The 20412-nt window shown below is 41.5% G+C and overlaps 1 protein-coding gene across 1 annotated transcript; it reads right to left on the bottom strand.

Moving 5' to 3' along the window:
• Positions 1–2559: 2559 nt before the first annotated feature.
• Positions 2560–19957, bottom strand: LOC105006776 (glycine-rich cell wall structural protein 1.8). Its single transcript, XM_034293031.1, has 12 exons — positions 19855–19957; positions 11886–12335; positions 11604–11744; positions 11471–11497; positions 11170–11358; positions 11058–11084; positions 9897–10385; positions 8679–8705; positions 8340–8546; positions 3330–3506; positions 2804–3218; positions 2560–2640 (listed from the first exon to the last, which is right to left on the bottom strand). Exons 1-12 carry the CDS (start codon positions 19928–19930, stop codon positions 2574–2576), a joined length of 2292 nt encoding a protein of 763 aa, XP_034148922.1. The 5' UTR covers positions 19931–19957; the 3' UTR covers positions 2560–2573.
• Between the last annotated feature and the right edge of the window lie 455 nt (positions 19958–20412).

The raw sequence follows: 20412 nt of genomic DNA, 5'->3' as shown, positions 1-20412 counted from the left end.
CTGTCCAAGCTCCACCTGGTCCAAAACCGGCTCCACCTGGTCTAACTCCACCTGCAGGTCCAATGCCACCACCAGGCCTGTAAGTCTGTACTCCAGTTCCGACTCCAGATGCAGGCACTCCTCCCTGGCTGAGCCCAGCTCCGGTGCCTGCTCCACCCTGGCCTGGATAGAGGGAGGCAACTATCTATTAACGTATGAATGGCAAACTTGAATTTGAGGGTTAAAAGTACATATAGACATCTTCATAGTTATGGGCTACTGCTACTGAAGCAACAAAGGACACATTTCTCCTTTAAAATATTGTGATTCAAGAACCCCAAATTAGCATTTTGTCTAATAATCATTATTTTATTTAACCTTTATTTAGTCAGGGAATCATTTGAGACCAAGGCTAGGAAAACAATTCTGATACACAGACCCTACACAAATAGGGTATTATCATCATTTTATAATTTTCAAAATGTATGATTATGTTGTGTCATCTCTCAGACTGCAATAGGCCTTTAAGTAAACTTATTTTCATTTGAAGTATCAATTTATAGAAGTAAATGAAGAAATACAAGCAAAATGTTTCTTTTCACCCAGGGCTTTGTCTTCACCCAAGGCAGAGTATTGTTAGATTCAAAGATTTAACAAATGTGGGAGAAATGTCACAAAACTTTGCAGCAAGTACTCTACGTTCTTTTCCTTTATGTCTGTAACTCACCTCCAGGTGAGGCACTGAGGGGAGGCACTGAGTACCACCCTCTACTTGGGTAACCTCCTGGGTATCCATACCCACCTGAGCCAGGTACGCCCCCTGCTCCAGGTAAAGGAACTCCACCTGGTACGCCTCCAAATCCAGGTACGCCTCCTGCTCCCACTCCACCTCCGTAACTAGGTACACCACCTGGAACTCCTCCAGCTCCAGCCACACCCCCTTGGCCATGTACACCTCCGGCCCCAGCTCCGCCTGGCCAGGGAGACCCCCACAACATCACAAACACCCAGACAACACACCTCAATCACTCAATACCTGGATGAATACTGTTGTTAATGACCTTCTTAAGGGCTCTAACAGTAAACCTACCTCCTAAATAATTTCTTACCGTATTTAGCAGCAAGCTTGGCCTGGGACTTGACTGATTTGCCACTGGCCCCTTAAGTTGGTAGAGAACAAAGGAGGAAATAAGCAATGTGTGATACCAGGAGAACAGATACCAATTGTTTGTTTCTCGTGTTCCAGTACCTCCAGCTTTAGGTGATATGAGGGGATATCCACGGAACACTCCATTTAAACTGCCACGGCCACCTGTAGGGAAAGATACAAATTTTTCACAGTGTGTTTAATGTACATTCATGTGGAGTATAATAATGCATATTCTATTATACATGAGAGTTTCTATACTGTACCTTTGCTACAGAAACAAAAAAAGTTTGATTACTAAATGCTGACTGGCTGAAAGGCGTGGTAAATGAGACCTCACACTACTTTTTACTGGTGTAATTGCAATGGTAAAAAGTTTATAATAGTATGATTATTACACTCTTGCTTCTGTTTGATAATCATTTACCTCCAGTGCCTGCTCCAGTTCCAATACCACCCTGGCCAAGCACACTGGTTCCTGTAGGGAAGATGAGAAGTGGTCAACTATTTAGAATGCAAAGTTATATTTAGGAGTCAAAGATCAGTTGTTCAGCAGGTGTGCATTCATATTCATTACGGGTTGTAAACCAATCATTCACTTCTGGGCTTGGCCACTGAAGCTTGAGGGGTCAAGTTGAGAAACTACCAGTATTGTGGATATTGAGTGCTATGCTTAGTCCATTCTACTGCCTGGTACTGCTCTGTTACATTCCGGTGCTTCAGCTGCTTTTCTGTCAATCATTTGTTATGACGATACTTTTACACAGTCAGGTGTGTGATGCACTCAAATTACTTTATTTGATTACATTTTTATCTCCCCAGTTTCGTGACATCCCATTTGTGATTAAGGCCCTGCTTCATCGTAACCAATCCCAATGGACTCAGGATTAACGAAGCACAGCCGATGCAGTTCTGGTTCTTATCACACAGCTCGCTCCACCAGGAGCTCTAGACTGGAATCTTTATGCGCTGGAAGGATTGTTCTCTCTTGCCTTATACCTTAACTAATACCCTACTTTTTCAAGGTAATGTTCTGTACTCTTCCCCTCTATGACAGTGGATGACAAATTCACCTGTCTGGGGAGAAAGTCCTGATCCTGTAGCAACACCTGGGAGAACCCCACGCCCTCCGAAACCTAAGCACAATAACAGAGAGGAATTGAAAGAGCACTGACGCAAAGTCCTGAAAAGGTGCTAATCTTAGCTAATTGAATCTCACGATGTAGCATCATTCCAAACAGAAAAGATTGGCAGACAAACCTTCACCAGGTACAATTCCACCTTGATAGAGTCCAGGTACGGGCAAACACCTGTGTTGATAAAAAAAGGAATAAGACAATTCTACTAAACTTATATATAGAAATACAACAACAACATTCACATCTGTACTGCAGTACATTAAGATATGGGTTTTGGGCTTTGAGAATGGCGTTCACCTGGCACTTGTTTACTGGCCTTCCCAGCGCTCTTCCCCCCGACTCCACCACCAGGGACTCCAGTACGCGGAAGTAAAGCTGCCGCAACAAGACACATCAGAGATTTATTTTGCTGCATACTGTCTCTTCTCCTTTCATTTCCGGTCACTTGTTTATTTAATTCAGAGAATGAAGTAGTATATACTCAATTTTGCATGTTCTCTGTGGATGTAGCAGTGCCATATGTGTTGTTAACACTAACCTCCAGCTGGCAAAGTTGCGCCACCAGGCCCAAAACCACCACCGGGGGAAAACTCCACCTGCACCACCTGGCCCAGTTCCTGCACCGCCAGGACCAAATCCCCCTGCACCACCTGGCCCAGTTCCTGCACCGCCAGGACCAAATCCACCGGCACCACCCGGACCAGTTCCCACACCTCCAGGACCATATCCCCCTGCACCACCAGGCCCAGTTCCTGCACCGCCAGGACCAAATCCACCTGCACCACCAGGCCCAGTTCCTGCACCTCCAAGACCATATACCCCTGCCCCACCAGGCCCAGTTCCTGCACCGCCAGGACCAAATCCACCCGCACCACCAGGTCCAGTTCCTGCACCTCCAGGACCATATCCCCCTGCCCCACCAGGCCCAGTTCCTCCTAGTGTACCTCCTGCTCCTAATACAGATGTGAAAGATATGCACAGAACAATCAGGAACAAGATGGACAAAATATTATTCAAACTCACATCTGTGACCTGCGGCAATTGCTCAAACCTCCCCCACGTACCTGTTTTGGGGGGCTTCTGGCCTGCTCCTCCAGATCCAGGGTATAAACCGCCAGCTGGACCACCATAGCCTCCTCCTGGTCTGAATCCGGCTCCTTGACCTCCTCCTCCCAAGCCTCCAGCACCAAGGCCTGCTGCTCCCTGACCTCCTGCCCCCAAGCCACCAGCACTGAGTCCTCCTGTTTAAAACACAAGACAACACAATATAAAAACTCAACAGCTAAAATGTTTAATTGTATAATGTGCATTATACACGATTACAGTATTCTGCCCTGTACCTCATTCAGGCATCAATTCCATATGTTCCAGTGTGCCTAGCCTCCACCCTAGATACTCAAAACTATGTTTTCATAGTGATCCATGGTTTATTGTGAGTTAGAACACAGAAATCCTCTGCCTACATTTCCCAGGAAGGGCTTAGAAGGACTTTTATGAAGTAAGGCTGTGCAAGTCTAACCATTTAAGACCCTTAACAGGCTGGGCTCCAGTTGCAAGGTGGTGGTTTAAAGTATCATGGAGAGGAAACCTGATCCTCTACGTTTGCTAGAATGAAGGAACTGAGCATCAATAGATGCATGAGATCAAAGGATGTTAATTCTATGTTGAAAGTGATCAATCAGCACTGGCCTCAATTTGAGCATCCACAAATGTTGCTTACTGGGCTAGTCTGGTTTCATCTTGATTTGTACCAAAAAGTGTTATTGATGAACATAGCTATTATATACAGCTCTGGAAAAACTTAAGAGACCACTCAAAATCTCTATATGTATGGCTGCCATTCCATTCCAGTATCTGTTGAATTCCAACACAGGCACACCTCATTTTACTTAATGAGGTGCTGATTAGGTGATTACCTGAACCAAATCTAATTTAATGAGGAAAAGTATAAAAACCACTAGTGTGGTCATCACTATCCTCTTGCAATAGGACCAGCTGGATGGCAAAAACAGTGCAAGTAGGACCTCAAAGGTAATTTGAATTAAAAAAAAAACTATTCATCATGACAAAAGAGTTGAAAAGAAAAGCTTTGAGTGAGGAAAATTCTGGCTTTACTGGCAGAATTATACAGTGAGCATCAGGTTGCTTCCATTCTGAAAATGTCAAAGACGGCGGCATAAGAACAAGGTCAAGCAACAGACATTGGGGTAAAAAAAACTACAGACTGACAGAGGGCGAAAATGACTGTCCATTGACCGAGATGACGTCAACTCTTGAGAATGTCACTCAACAACCGTGCGATGACATCAAGTGACCTACAAAAAGAATGGCAAACAGCAGCTAGGGTGAAGTGCATGGTGAGGACGGTTCAAAACAGGCTCCTAGGGGCAGGGCTGAAGTCGTGCAAAGCTAGAAAAAAGCCCTTCATCAATGAGAAACAAAGAAGAGCCAAGCTGAAGTTAGCAAAAGACCATAAGGATTGGACCATAGAGGAATGGAGTATGGTCATCTTCTCTGAAGAGTCAGATTTTCAGCTTTGCCCAACACCTTGTCGTCTAATGGTTAGATGGAGACCTGGAGAGGCCTACAAGACACAGTGTCTCGCACCCACTGTGAAATTTGGTGGAGGATCGGTGATGATCTTGGATGCTTCCACAAGGCTGGGTAGATTTCTCTTTGTGAAAGACGCATGAATCAAGCCAAGTACAACATTACCATAGAAGAACATCTGCTTCCTTCTGCCCCGACAATGTTCCAGACTCTGAGAATTGGCTTTTCCAGAAGGACAATGCTCCATGCCACACAGCCAGGTCAATCAAGTTGTTGATGGAGGACCACCAGATCAAGACCCTGGCATGGCCAGCCCAATCTCAAGCCCTGATCCCCATTGAAAACCTCTGGAATTTGATCAAGAGGAAAATGGATGTTCACAAGCCATCAAATAAAGCCAAGCGACTTGAATTTTTGTGCCAGGAGTGGCATAAAGTGACCTAACAGCAATGTGACAGTCTGGTGGAGTGCATGCCAAAACGCATAAAAACTGTGATAAAATAATCTGGATTATTCCACCAAATATTTATTTGGAATTTGGGATTAATGTTGCCAGTAGTTTATAGAATAAAACAAAACTGTTCCTTTTGCTCAAACACATGAATAGTAAAACCAGAGAAACTGATACTTTTGCTGTGATCTCTTAATTTTTTCGAGACCTGTATATTTAGTCCTACCATAAAATACTTATCAATATATAAATAAATATACTTCACTTCACAAATTCTGTACAACAATTTGAGTCATCTTTTCAACATATTTATGATGCTATTTTGCTGACTGGGATCATAAAAAGTAACCTCCCAAAATGAGAACCAGTAGAGCTTTTCAGATGAGAGTGTCTTTTCAGATGTATTATTGCCCCTCACTATTTGGTCGCCAGTAATCCTGTTCAGACTTTGACTTTCTTAAAGCTTGGGGGTGGTTTAGCTGTTGGTTCAGTTGCTGGTTCAGTTGGATAAATTAATCCATAACTTTCATTTGTCGTTGTTTTATTTTTTTATATGTCTATGTAATGTAATTCAGTGAGAATCCATCTTTTATAGATTCTTGTTTATTTCTAATTATGTTTTTTTTAGATTGTTAAATTGATTTATATGATACTTTAAGAACAGGGACAGTGGGAAATGGTAGAGAGAACATTTCCATGTTGTGTCAGTCCCTCCGAGTTTATACATTGAGTGTAAATTAGTCTTTCACTTACTGTTAGCCTTTCAAACTAGTGTTTCAATTATCTACACAACACTTATCACAACACTTCAGTCTAAAGTGAGTGTGAGTAGGGTTGGGTATCGAGAACCGGTTCCAAGCTGGAGAACCAAAATTTGTTCATTTTGGAAAACTGGGACACCATGTCATCCAGACTAAAGAGGACAAGGACAACCCAAGTTGTTATCAGCGCTCAGTTCAGAAGCCTGCATCTCTGATGGTATGGGGTTGCATGAGTGCGTGTGGCATGGGCAGCCTACACATCTGGAAAGGCACCATCAATGCTGACAGTTATTTCTAAGTTCTAGAACAACATATGCTCCCATCCAGGCGTCGTCTCTTTCAGGGAAGACCTTGCATTTTCCAACATGACAATGCCAGACAACATACTGCATCAATTACAATGTCATGGCTGCATAGAAGAAGGATCCGGGTACTGAAATGGCCAGCCTGCAGTCCATATCTTTCACCCATAGAAAACTTTTGGCGCCATCATAAAGAGGAAGGTGCAACAAAGAAGACCTAAGACAGTTGAGCAACTAGAAGCCTGTATTAGACAAAAATGGGACAACATTCATATTCATAAACTTGAGCAACTTGTCTCCTCATTCCCCAGACGTTTGCAGTCTGCTATAAAAAGAAGAGGGGATGCCACACAGTGGTAAACATGGCCTTGTCCCAATTTTTTTGAGATGTATTGATGCCATGAAATTTTAAATCAACAAATTTTTCCCTTAAAGTGATACATTTTCTCAGTTTAAATTTGATATGTCATCTATGTTTTATTCTGAATAAAATATTGAAATTTGAAACTTCCACATCATTGCATTCTGTTTTTATTCACAACTGGACAGTGTCACAACTTTTTTGGAATCGGGTTTGTATATTATTATAAAAATACTGAGTAAACAGTTGTTGGTGTTGTTCTGACATTCTACTCATAGTTTTAAAATGTTTGTTATTGTGCCATGTGTTTTTTGTTCTATGTGGACCCTCGGAAAAGTAGAATATTAATGTGCGATAGAAAATCATATCCTAACAAACTTAACACAAAACAGCCCACTTTCAGCTCCTCTATCTTTAATCTTTCGGCCATAAAAGAGGATCACTGACTATCTTAGACTTGTCCAATCTTGATTACTGTCCAGTAATATGGTCCACTGCAGCAAAGAAAAACCTAATAAAAGTGCAACTCTCTGAAAACAGAGCAGTATGCCTTGTCCTCAACTGCACACTCAGAACTAACATCAACACCATGCATCGTGGGAGAGTAAGACAACTTTTTTGTTTATTATTATATTTATTTTGTTTATGTTTTTTAATAGAAAGGTATAAAATCAATAGTATGTTTGTCTTGTCTATAATCGCTCTGCACCTCATTTACTTTGAGATTTGACATGGACATCAGGAAGATTGCAATAGTCAATGGGGATCCTAAACTAAATTTGACCATTACGAATCTGGCAAATGAGAATACCTAAGCATCAGCCCATTGAATTCATAGTTACTTTAGTAAAATTCAGCAAATTACAATGTTGATGCTGTTGGAGATGATCAAACACATGTAATCAAAGCCCCTTTGAGAGGAGTTTTTAAGCCTTATTAACTTGCAAAAATTACTGATGAATCAAGGATCTAGAGAGAAGTTTGTAGTTAAAAAAGACAAAACATAATTTAACATCTGGTGTACCAAAGGACATTGACACTGTAGGTGTAATTTGAAGCGTTATTCAGAGTAACTTTGTTGCAGCAGTTGTGTGTTTTCTTACTGGCCCCCATGGGAAACAAACCCACAGCATTCTAAACACCATAATTTACTTACTGAGCTACGTGGGACCCCACTTAAATGTTGATAGATTGCATTGATCATGCAGGAAGTAACCAGGAAATAAGACAGGACCACTTGCTGAGGTTAACACATGGCTGACTGCAGTGACCGTTTCTTCTAACAGCGCTAACGCAGATGTTATTTTCCAAAATAAAAGCCATCATTGAAATATATAAGGCAAAATAGTTAACAATGTAGTTTGTACATTGTATGTTTAATGTCCGTTCCAATGTTATTCTTGTCGGTTCTTTTTTACAGACTATATTATTAACTATATTGCCTTATAAATTTCAATGATGGCTTTTATTGTGATAAAAAAAATCTGAATGCTGCTAGCATAATATCCTGCTGCTAAAATTACGCTAATGAAGCCTCGAATGGCCATTACTAGCTGACTGTGTAGGCTTAGGTGATGGGAACAGATGAAATGTACAACCACATCAATGTGGCTGAATTTAAGTATTGTTCCAAGGGCTGTAAACCCTACCAGCTCCAAGTCCACTACCAACACCACCCGAACCAGCTCCACTAGGTCCAAGAACATTTCCGTAGCCCGCAGGTCCACCCCCTCCCTGGCTAAGAACAGCACCAGGCCCATTTCCTCCGTGTCCAGTCCCAGCTCCACCAGGCCCATATCCTCCAGCTCCAAGTCCACCCCCCTGTCCTCCAGGACCCTGACCTCCGTAACCAGCTCCTGAGAACAATATCAGTCTGGGGAACATCAGTCTAGGGAAAAGCGTTCTCAAGTACAATAAATTAATTAAAGCAGAGTCCAGAAGACATACACAGGTTGTACATTGTACAGGCATAGGAAGAGGATATATACCTGTTTTGGAAGGCTTTCCACCCTCTCCTGTAGAAAGATTGAGCAACAGCAACATAGGTCATATGATCAAACAAGATCTGGACATACAACAAATAAAATACTAAATACTGAGGCCACTTTTTCATAATCATTGTTTGTATCCCAAATGTCAAGCTATTCCCCTATACACTATTGTTGTGCAGTTAGGTGCAATGTAGCTCAGTTGACAACATAGAGTCCCATATACACTACCATTCAAAAGTTTGGGGTCACTTAGAAATGTCCTTTTTCTTTAAAGAAAAGGAAATTTTTTGTCCATTAAAATAAAAGCATCCTAGAGCATCTTGGAGTTGCTTCTTCACTTTTGATGTTGAGACTGGTGTTTTGCGGGTACTATTTAATTAAGTTGCCAGTTAAAAACTTGTGAGGCGTCTGTTTCTCAAATTAGACACTCTTGTATTTGCCTTCTTGCCCAGTTGCCTCCCACTCTCCTTTCTATTCTAGTTATTGCCAGTTTGCGCTGTTCTGTGAAGGGATTACAACACATTGTTGTACAAGATCTTCAGTTTCTTGACAATTTCCCACATGGAATAGCCTTAATTTCTTTAAACAAGAATAGATTGACAAGTTTCTGGCCATTTTGAGCCTATAATTAAACCCAAAAATGCTGATGCTGAAAGATACTAGTCTGAAGGACAGTTTTATTGCTTCTTTAATCAGCACAACAGTTTTCAACAGTGCTAACATAATCGCAATGGGGTTTTCTTTTTAAAAAGGTTTATCTTTTTAAAATGGTTAACTTGGATTAGCAAATACAATGTGCCATAGAACACCAGAGTGATGGTTGATAATAGTGGACCTCTGTACGCCTATGTAGTTATTCCATAAACAATCAGCTGTTTCCACCTACAATAGTCGACATTAACAATGTCTACACTTTATTTCTGTTAAAAAAAAACAGGACATTTCTAAGTGACCCCAAACATATGAACGGTTGTTGGTAGAGCAATGCACATGTTTTTTTTACTGGCCCCCCATGGGAAATTAACCATCAACCCTGGCATTGTAAACACCATAACCTACTTACTGAGGTACATGGGACACCACTTAAATGTTGATAGACTGCACTGATCATGCAGGAAGTTAGTATACACTCATTATTCTAAACTGCAGATGACGGCAACTGATAAATTATTTAAATGTAAATGTAATCAATTTGTGAACCTTAGGGTTTGTTACCTGCTCCTCTGCCAGATCCATAACCACCACCCAGACCGGCCCCAGCTCCTCCAGGAACAAGACTTGTACCAGGACCAAAGCCACCTAATCCAGCCCCAACTCCACCTGGTCCATAACCACCAGGTCCATAACCACTTGGTCCAGCCCCAACTCCACCTGGTCCAGCCCCAACTCCACCAGGTCCATAACCACCTGGTCCAGCTCCAACTCCACCAGGTCCATAACCACCTGGTCCAGTTCCAGCTCCACCTGGCCCATAACCACCTGGTCCAGCTCCAACGCCACCAGGTCCATAACCACCTGGTCCAGTTCCAGCTCCACCTGGCCCATAACCACCTGGTCCAACTCCAACTCCACCTGGTCCAGTTCCAGCTCCACCTGGTCCAGTTCCAGCTCCACCTGGTCCAGCTCCGGCACCACCGGGCCCATAGCCTCCAGCTACTATTCCAGACCCCTGTCTTCCAGGACCATGTCCTCTATAGCCAGAACCTGGGGATCAAGATTGATAACATTATCAATTGGGGTTTTGTCATATATATATACATATATAAATACACAATATTTCACAAAAGTGAGTACACCCCTCACATTTTTGTAAATATTTGATTATATCTTTTCATGTGACAACACTGAAGAAATTACACTTTGCTACAATGTTAAGTAGTGAGTGTACAGCTTGTATAACAGTGTAAATTTGCTGTCCCCTCAAAATAACTCAACAAACAGCCATTAATGTCTAAACCACTGGCAACAAAAGTGAGTACACCCCTAAGGACCAGGTTATTGTGAGTTTTTTATTTTTCCCCCTCAAAGATTTCAGTTTGTTTTTCAATTGAATTGTTCATGTTATAGGTCACATTAAAGGTGGAAAAAGTTCTGACATTATTTATCTTCTCATTCTTTTACATCACAAGAACCTGGAATTTTAACAGGGGTGTGTAGACCTTTTATATCCACTGTATGTATATGTAATTTATTAAGGTAAATCTTACATGCATGAGAATACCTTTTTAAATTGCTGGAATATGGAGCCCACCTTGTTTTTGTCACTGTCCAAATATTTTATTGAATTAATTGTATATAGTTATACTAAGGAAGGGACATTGAGTAATTTAATAATTAGTCAATAATTTAGTCATCAAGACCTGACATTAGCCTTACCTGTCTTTCCAGCCTTTCCTCCAGCTCCTGTGAAAACCCCAAATGTGTTTACTTGGCTGCAAAATAAACAGATACGATAATAACTGATCGGATCAAATAAAGAAATTATTACCTGCTCCAAGACCCCCAGCACCTAAACCACCACCAGGTCCGTAACCACCACCGAAACCAGGGCCGCGACCAGCACCTGGTCCATAACCTCCCTGACCAACCCCTTCTGGTCTGAGATCTCCTCCACCCAGACCTCCAGCTCCCAGTCCACCCCATTGTCCTCCAGGACCCCGACTTCCATAGCCAGCTCCTGGAGAGGAAGACTCAAGCATTAATTCCACCCTTCCATTATATCTTTGTTCCATTCATAGTAGTTGTTTGTAATATGACCTGTGGTGAAGGAATGTTGAAAGATAACCTACCTGTTTTTGATGGCTTCCCACCAGCTCCTGGAGCAATAGAATGTATTACTAAAATACCTCTCTGCTCAGACAACATATTGGCCAAGTAAATGCCGATATAAAAAACACAAACTGGATATAGCTCATACAACACCTCCTGCCCCAAGGCCTCCAACTTCTAGTCCCCCGCCAGGCCCAAAGCTTCCTGGTCCAACTCCTCCTGGCCTAAGACCTCCTCCTCCCAGACCTCCGGCCCCCAGCGATCCTTGGCCTATACCCTGACCACTGTAGCCAGCTGTAGGAATATCAGTCATACTGGCATAGTTACAAATGAAAACACAGATATCGCTCAGTGCAGTTGATAAATGAAGGCAGTTATATCAACAGGACCTCAATAAAATACTTTGCAATATAAAAAGATGGTTTCTGTTCTCACCTCCTGTCTTCCCTGGCTTGATGTAACCTCCACCAGTGCCAGCCCCACTGGGACCTGCCCCAGCTCCTCCACTTGGTCCAACCCCACCTCCACCACCTGGCCCATATCCGGTTCCTGCACCACCAGGCCCATATCCAGCGCCAGCTCCTCCTGGTCCAACTCCAGCTACACCACCTGGCCCAAATCCAGTACCTGCACCACCCGGCCCAAAGCCTGTGCCAGCTCTTCCAGGTCCAACTCCAGCTCCGCCACTAGGCCCGAATCCAGTACCTGCCCCACCAGGCCCAAAGCCTGTGCCAGCTCCTCCTGGTCCAACTCCAGCTGCGCCACCTGGCCCAAATCCAGTACCTGCACCACCAGGCCCAAAGCCGGTGCCAGGTCTACCCGGTCCAAATCCTGTTCCGGGTTCTGCTCCAGTTCCTAATCCAGCCCCAGTAGGTATGTATACACCTGAAACACAGCACAACCAAGGTAAACAACAGCTAAGCACAAGTTAAACCTCTACACATACACTGACACATACACTTACAGACCACAAACACAGACCAACAACAAAGCCAGTAGCACATACTAAAGAACAGGGCTCTTATAGTAAACAAAGCAACATTAAAGATGTATCTCTAGCATTAGTTCGCAAACAGCAATGGTGAATAGAGGGTGGAGGCTGGTTGGTTGGCCGTGAGAGCACAATCTGAAAAACATATCTAGTATTTTCTTTCCTGGCTCTGTTCCTTCTTTATATTTTTTATTCCTTCAGGCCACAGGAGAGTGCTGATTTTATGACTAGACTTTCCATGTTAATCTGACCTCATCAAATGCAAAAGGGCTGGCCATTTCTGTTCATAAATAACCATCTAATTTTGTACCATGTTTTCATTGTTCTGGATTCTCAACTGAACACGGACAACCTTTGCATTTCTATGAATCATCTGTCATATCTAATGAAGCAGAGATTATTTTTTTCTATTGCCCACAGAATTTAGGACTGTTTAATATGCTCTGTGAATTTATTCAAAGCTGGTTTCTATGAACTATTAGAATATATGTGTATATGTGAAAAAAAAATATATATATATACACTCACCTAAAGGAATATTAGGAACACCATACTAATAATGTGTTTGACCCCCTTTCGCCTTCAGAACTGCCTTAATTCTATGTGGTATTGATTCAACAAGGTGCTGAAAGCATTCTTTAGAAATGTTGGCCCATATTGATAGGATAGCGTCTTGCAGTTGATGGAGATTTGTGGGATGCACATCCAGGGCACGAAGCTCCCGTTCCACCACATCCCAAAGATGCTCTATTGGGTTGAGATCTGGTGACTGTGGGGGCCATTTCAGTATAGTGAACTCATTGTCATGTTCAAGAAACCAATTTGAAATGATTCGAGCTTTGTGACATGGTACCCATCAGAGGATGGGTACATGGTGGTCATAAAGGGATGGACATGGTCAGAAACAATGCTCAGGTAGGCTGTGGCATTTAAACGATGCCCAATTGGTACTAAGGGGCCTAAAGTGTGCCAAGAAAACATCCCCCACACCATTACACCACCACCACCAGCCTGCACAGTGGTAACAAGGCATGATGGATCTATGTTCTCATTCTGTTTACGTCAAATTCTGACTCTACCATCTGAATGTCTCAACAGTAATCAAGACTCATCAGACCAGGCAACATTCTTCCAGTCTTCAACTGTCCAATTTTGGTGAGCTCATGCAAATTGTAGCCTCTTTTTCCTATTTGTAGTGGAGATGAGTGGTACCTGGTGGGGTCTTCTGCTGTTGTAGCCCATCCGCCTCATGGTTGTGCGTGTTGTGGCTTCACAAATGCTTTGCTGCATACCTCGTTTGTAACAAGTGGTTATTTCAGTCAAAGTTGATGTTCTATCAGTTTGAATCAGTCGGCCAATTCTCCTCTGACCTCTAGCATCAACAAGGCATTTTCGCCCACAGGACTGCCGCATGCTGGATGTTTTTCCCTTTTCACACCATTCTTTGTGAACCCTAGAAATGGTTGTGCGTGAAAATCCCAGTAACTGAGCAGATTGTGAAATACTCAGACCGGCACCAACAACCACGCCACGCTCAAAATTGCTTAAATCACCTTTCTTTCCCATTCAGTTTGGAGTTCAGGAGATTGTCTTGACCAGGACCACACCCCTAAATGCATTGAAGCAACTGCCATGTGATTGGTTGATTAGATAATTGCATTAATGAGAAATTGAACAGGTGTTCCTAATAACCCTTTAGGTGAGTGTATATGTGAATATATATATGTGATTTTTTTTTAATGAAATCTTGCTTGGGGTTTTGAGTCTGAGAGTGACATACAAATCAGCTTTTAAGAAAAGATGCACCAAATGCAAGTATGTGAAACATCAGTCAAATTTCTGACAGGATGCCAGCCGTACCAAAAGCAGCCAATACGAGAAAATCCTGCACTCTGTAGACATGCATGTTAAATTGGCCAGAATTCTCACAAATTTCAGCACCTGTATAAAGTTGCACAGAGCAAAAGATAGCCAAAAATAGCCGAAAAGGTCAACAACTACAAAAGGAAGCAGTACCAAAAATAGATATTATGGGATTATGAAAGAATGGCAATTTCAAATCACTAGAAAATGCCTGGTCATTTTCCTTTTCAGTCATTCATCAATGCCATGTTTGATTTCTAAGCAACTGGAGAAAAAGCCTTACTGTTTCAGTGGTAATGGGTATCCATTATTGTCAAATAAGAAGTCTAGTTTTTGGTAAATTTTGGTCCCCCATTGGCTCTAAATATGGTTCCTTGGAAGTTGTGAAAACGTAGGATTTAGAGGGGCAAAGACATACCTTACCTGCCTATTATACAACTAGAGATGCTGGAACATGAATATGGTTATGCTATATCACACAAGCTTCAATATCTAAAGGTAACCAAATCTTCTTTCCCCACTGGGTTTTCCTATATTCACTATATATCCAAAAGTATGTGGACACCCCAACTAATTCAATTGTTTCAGCCACACCCATTGCTCACAGGTGCAAAAAGTCCAGTACATACAGTAGCAATGAAATCTCTTTTGACAAACATTGACAGTGCAATGGGGCGTACTGAAGAGCTCAGTGACTTTAACAGTGGCACTGTCTAGTAGCAACAACAGCCCCGCCACAAAATGGTAGACTATGCAAACATACAGAGCGGGGGGGGGCACTTCCTGCTGATTTTTGACTGTGTGTTTAGCCATGCTACTACACTGATATTTTTCAAAGAACACGACGTTCAACATGGTTATAGGAGTGGGAACACATCTTGCGCTGCACTGACTGAATACCGAGAATTGTATACGTTCGTATTTTCATTGATTGGTTACTACAAATCAATAATAAATAATATTTGTTGCTGTTTGATGTTATTGATCAAATCTTCTAAACCCTATATTCAATATAGCTTTGTGTAATGCTAAAAAGAAAAACCTGGTGGAAAAATCTCACAACTAATTAGGTTAACTGGCAACAGGTCCGTAACATGATTGGGTATAAAAAGAGCAGCCCAGAGAAGATCAGTCTTTCAGAAGTAAAGATGAAGAGGGGTTCACCACTCTGTGAAGATTGCGCGGACAAAAATTGCAACAGATTAAGAATTACAATAATGTTTCTCAACATGAATTGCAAAGGTTTTGGGGATCTAATCATTTATGGTACATGATATCATTTAAAGATTCAGAGAATACGAGGAAATCTCTGTACGCAAGGCACAAGGCCAAAAACCAATATTGGATGGCCATGATATTCAGGCCCTCAGACATCAGTGCATTAAAAAAAGTGGATATCACTGCATGGTCTCAGAAACATTTCCAAAAACCATTGTCTGTGAACACACTACATTGCTGCATCCACAAATGAAAGTTAAATCTCTACCAATGCAAAGAAGAAACTATATTTAAGCAACATACAAAAATGCCTTCTCTGGGCCCAAGCTCATTTAAGATGGACTGAGGAAAAGTGGGGAAATGTCCTGTGGTCTGATTAATCAAAATCTGAGATTATTTTCGGGAATCATGAATGTCGTGTCCTCCAGGCTAAAGATGAGAGGGACCATCTGGCTTGTTATCAGTGCATAGTTCAAAAGCCAGTATCCATGATGGTGTGGGAATGCATTAGTACACATGGCATGGGTGACTTGCACATCTGTGAAGTCACCAATAATGCTGAACAATACAGTATATACAGGTTTCGGAGCAACATATGCTACCATCCAGTCGACGTCTTTTTCAGGGAAGGCCTTGTTTATTTCAGCATGACAATGACAAACCATATTTTGCACATATTATGACAACATGAAATACGACAAAGGAGAACCCGAGCAGTTGAACAGTTGAAATTCTATATCAGGAAAAGAACAGGAAATTATTTTACTTTCAGAACTATAGCAGTTGGTCTTCCCAAACGCTTCCAGAGTATTGTTAAAAGGTGATGCAACACAGTGGTAAACATGCCCCTGTGCAAACGTTTTTAAACGTGTTGCTGGCATCAAATTTAAAATGCAAGCAAGCAAGTTTATTTACAGTGGATATAAAAAGTCTACACACCCCTGTTAAAATTCCAGGTTCTTGTGATGTAGAGGAATGAGACAAAGATAAATTACGTCAGAACTTTTCCACCTTTAATGTGACCTATAACGTGGACAATTCAATTGATAAAACAAACTGAAATCTTTGAGGGGAAAAAAACTAAAAAAAAATTACATCTTGGTTTAATTGTAGACAATTTTGGTTCATCCAGGTATTTATGTGCTCTATACCGTGACACAGAGAGTCTATTGAGCTGTTGTCAAATGGTACAAGAGCCATGTATATTTGAGTATCATCGGCATAGCTATGGTCGTTAATGTTGTGGTTCAGTAGAATTTGGCCCAGAGGTAGCATATAGAGATTGAACAGAAGCGGTCCGAGAACATATCCTTGTGGAACACCGCATGTCATAGCCACCCTATCAGATTCATGATTACCAATGGTGACAAAGTAACTCCCGCCAACTTGATAAGATCTGAACCAATCAAGGACTGTCCTGGGGCATCCTACCCAATTTTCCAGCCTATCTATAAGTGTTCTATGATCTACAGTGTCAAATGCTGCACTGAGATGTAATAGAACTAGAACTGTTATTTTATATGAATCAGTATTCAGCCGTATATCATTTAAAACTTTAAGTCAGGGCCGTTTCAGTACTGTGGTGAGGTCGGAAGCCTGAATGAAATATAGAAGCTTTAAAATGTCGAACTGTTTCTTCTAGGGATTTTTTATCAATTGTATTAAATTGCGACATAATATCCAAGTTATGTCTGGTTGGTTGTGGTGACGGTACAGTGTCCATGTTAGACTGTGTAGTTCTGATGGTCCGTCCAATACTTTTTTCACTGAAGAAACATGCAAATTCATTACATTTCACAGTGGACATGAGTTTTGATGCTATCTGCTTTATTGGGTTTGTAAGCTTGTCGACCATGACAAATAGAGTGTGGGTATTATTGATGTTCTTGTTGATCATTCCTGATAAATGTTGCTGTAAATGTTGCTGGGCATATATTTGTCCAAAAACAGTTTCTGTTCTCAGTTTCAACATTTAATATGTTGTCTATGTACTATTTAGAGATAAATCATAGAGATAAATGATTTGCGCATCATTGCATTCTGTTTTTTTTTTTGCATTTCACACAGCCTCCAACTTATTTGGAATCATGGTTGTAGTTTGTAATTGAAAAAACTTCACGGTTGGAGAGCTCCTTATTAAACCCAACCAATGTACAATAACGTAGTGTGATGTTTGCTAGGGCAATTTCTTTGGGCCATTTGAATATTTCTTAATTTTTACAAATGATTTGCCTCTTACAAGAAGCTTACATGATTATGTATGCATGCTGATGTTTCCACACTATACATATACTCACTGCCAGTGAGATCAGTGGGAGCATTTACAGTCAGAATGGACCCTTCTAGGTCAAGTTCTTCTTCTTTCCAGTGTCTGTGTTTTTTTGCCCATCTTAATCTTTTCTTTTTATTAGTCAGTCTCAGATATCGCTTTTTCTTTGCAACTCTGCTTAGAAGGCAAGCATCCCAGAGTCACATCTTCACTGTTAATGTTGAGACTGGTGTTTTGCGGATACTTAATGAAGCTGCTAGTTGAAGACCTATGATGACATCTGTTTCTCAAACTAGACACTGTAATATATTTGTCTTCTAGTTCAGCTGTTCACCAGGGCCTCCCACTCCTTTTTCTATTCTGGTTAGAGACAGTTTGCGCGGTTCTGTGAAGGGATTACAACACAGCATTGCACAAGATCTTCAGCTTCTTGGCAAATTCTCTAATGGAATAGCCTTCATTTCTCAAAACATGAACAGACTGACGAAACACACGGACGTGTACTTGCTAGGCATTAATCATAGTCAATATTACATTTTAGGTGCCTTGATAGAAGGACCATATCATAGAAAAAAAAGTATTCCTCAGTAAAAAGACAATATGGTAAGTTTCAGCAGAAAATAAGAGACAGATTTATTGCTTGCTTATATAATATTTCTCAAATGTTGATCTTTTGTCTTGTACAGCTCCAGAAAAAATTAAGAGGCCACTGCACCTTTTTCTTTCCTTTCCAAAAAGTTGAAAAGGAATGTTTGAGTGAGGAACAGAAGGGTTAAAATTAAGAGACCACTGCAAATTGAACACTTCTGTTCCTCATTTAAAACTTTCCTTTTCAACTTTTTCGGAAAGGAAAGAAAAAGTGCTGTGGTCCCTTAATTTTTTCCAGAGCTGTGAATTAAAACCTTGAAGAGGCCCAGTGCTGAACAACTATTGCATTATCATTAGGGGTTTCAAACCTTAATCAAGTTATCCAAATCAATCCCATTACATATGAACTTCAGCAGGACCGCCACTGCCTGTATAATGCAAAAGCATTTTCTATTCAAACTCATCCAATATATCCTGGCATTAATACACTTTTGTTGGACATGTGATATGATATTACATTGTAATAACACTTCAATTACAGTGTTATTAAATGCTTATTACAGTCTTTTAAACATAGCTATTATCATTTCCCTATCTCAGAGCTATTTGTTGTCCATTTCATTGAGCGGAGATATCAAAGAATCTTGTAACCCTTTAATTAACATTACATCATCCTAAACCAAACCTAATCAAACATATCTATCCTCCCCACTGTGCGCCTGATGGAAGACATTATGGGTAATTCAGAGTAATGTAACCAACTGAAGGGAATCAGGGACAGAGTGTTGAGCAATCAGATCACAGATTACAAGCACTCTCCTTTTACATGAGGAGGGATTACAAGCAGACAAATATACAGCTTTGATCCTTCAAAGCTTCACGGTCTAATAGTATATCACTCCACAGAACAGCAGAGTAATTTGAGAAAGCTCTACAAGCTAATTAAAATAACATTTTCAATATTTAGTCTTAAAAACTATGGAGGGACAAAAGTCTTAAATTAAGAAAGACATCATTTTATTGAGAGACTCTGAGTAAACTGGAACAACCCTCAAACACCCTTGCCTGTTCTATAGATCAATGCACATTCCACACCAGGTGACCTACATAACCCATATCCTGAGCAGGATTATAAGGATGCTGCAGTTACTATGGCTACAGAGAGGGAATTTTGACTGCACATGCTCACAGTTGTCAAATCTACGGAAGAAAAATACAGTTTCCAAACTAGCCTTTGGCTGTGTGCCGCCTACGGCACCATCCAAGTTCCAAACAGCACACACTTGCGGTGGACAAGAGGAGTGGCCTCCTAACCACCACAACAATGAAAACTGTTAAACATCACTTCAGAATAAAAGCTCTGAAAAGGTATTGGGCTAACCTTCCTGTTACCCCCCCATAAAGAAGCTCATAGAGGCACCTGAAACCAAGGTGTCTATGTGAATACCACACATCCCTACAGTAGTTAGTCCTACCTCCTTGCAGTGAAGGTCTCCACCAAGCCAGGAGCAGGAATCCATAAAGGAACGATGCCACCATCCCTCTCGCCATCTCGCTCCAAAATGTCCTTCTCCTCTCCTAAACCCCTGGTTTTATCCCCAGCAAGGCTATCAGGGCTCACCCAGGCCTTCAGCAAAGAAGGAGGGGAATACACATTTAGAGAGAGACAGAAAAAAAGAGAAAAGATGCAGGACTGAACACTACGTAATTAGTTAGGAGAGAGAGAGAGACAGAGAGAAAGTGTTGAATGGATCACTTCATCGTACCAGTGGGTCCCCCCCCCCCCAATGAGCAAACCAAGGTTGGCTGGAATAGATTGAGGGTGTGTGGGGGGAAGGAGGGGATACTAAGATAGAGAGGGGAAAATAAAAGATATGAAGAGGGAGAAAGAGAGAGGGAGTAAGATGTAGAGATGGATTTGTGGATGGTGGATGGGGAGAGGGAGAGAAAGAGGTGGGAGGTGGAGGGGGGGTTGTGTGAGAGACATTTTTTGGTTGCTGAATGTAACTGAAGGATTGACACCTTTCAGGAAC

The sequence above is a fragment of the Esox lucius genome, chromosome 7 (genome assembly GCF_011004845.1).
Source record: "Esox lucius isolate fEsoLuc1 chromosome 7, fEsoLuc1.pri, whole genome shotgun sequence".
Taxonomy (NCBI): domain Eukaryota; kingdom Metazoa; phylum Chordata; class Actinopteri; order Esociformes; family Esocidae; genus Esox; species Esox lucius.
This window is presented reverse-complemented; position numbering and strand designations above follow the sequence as displayed.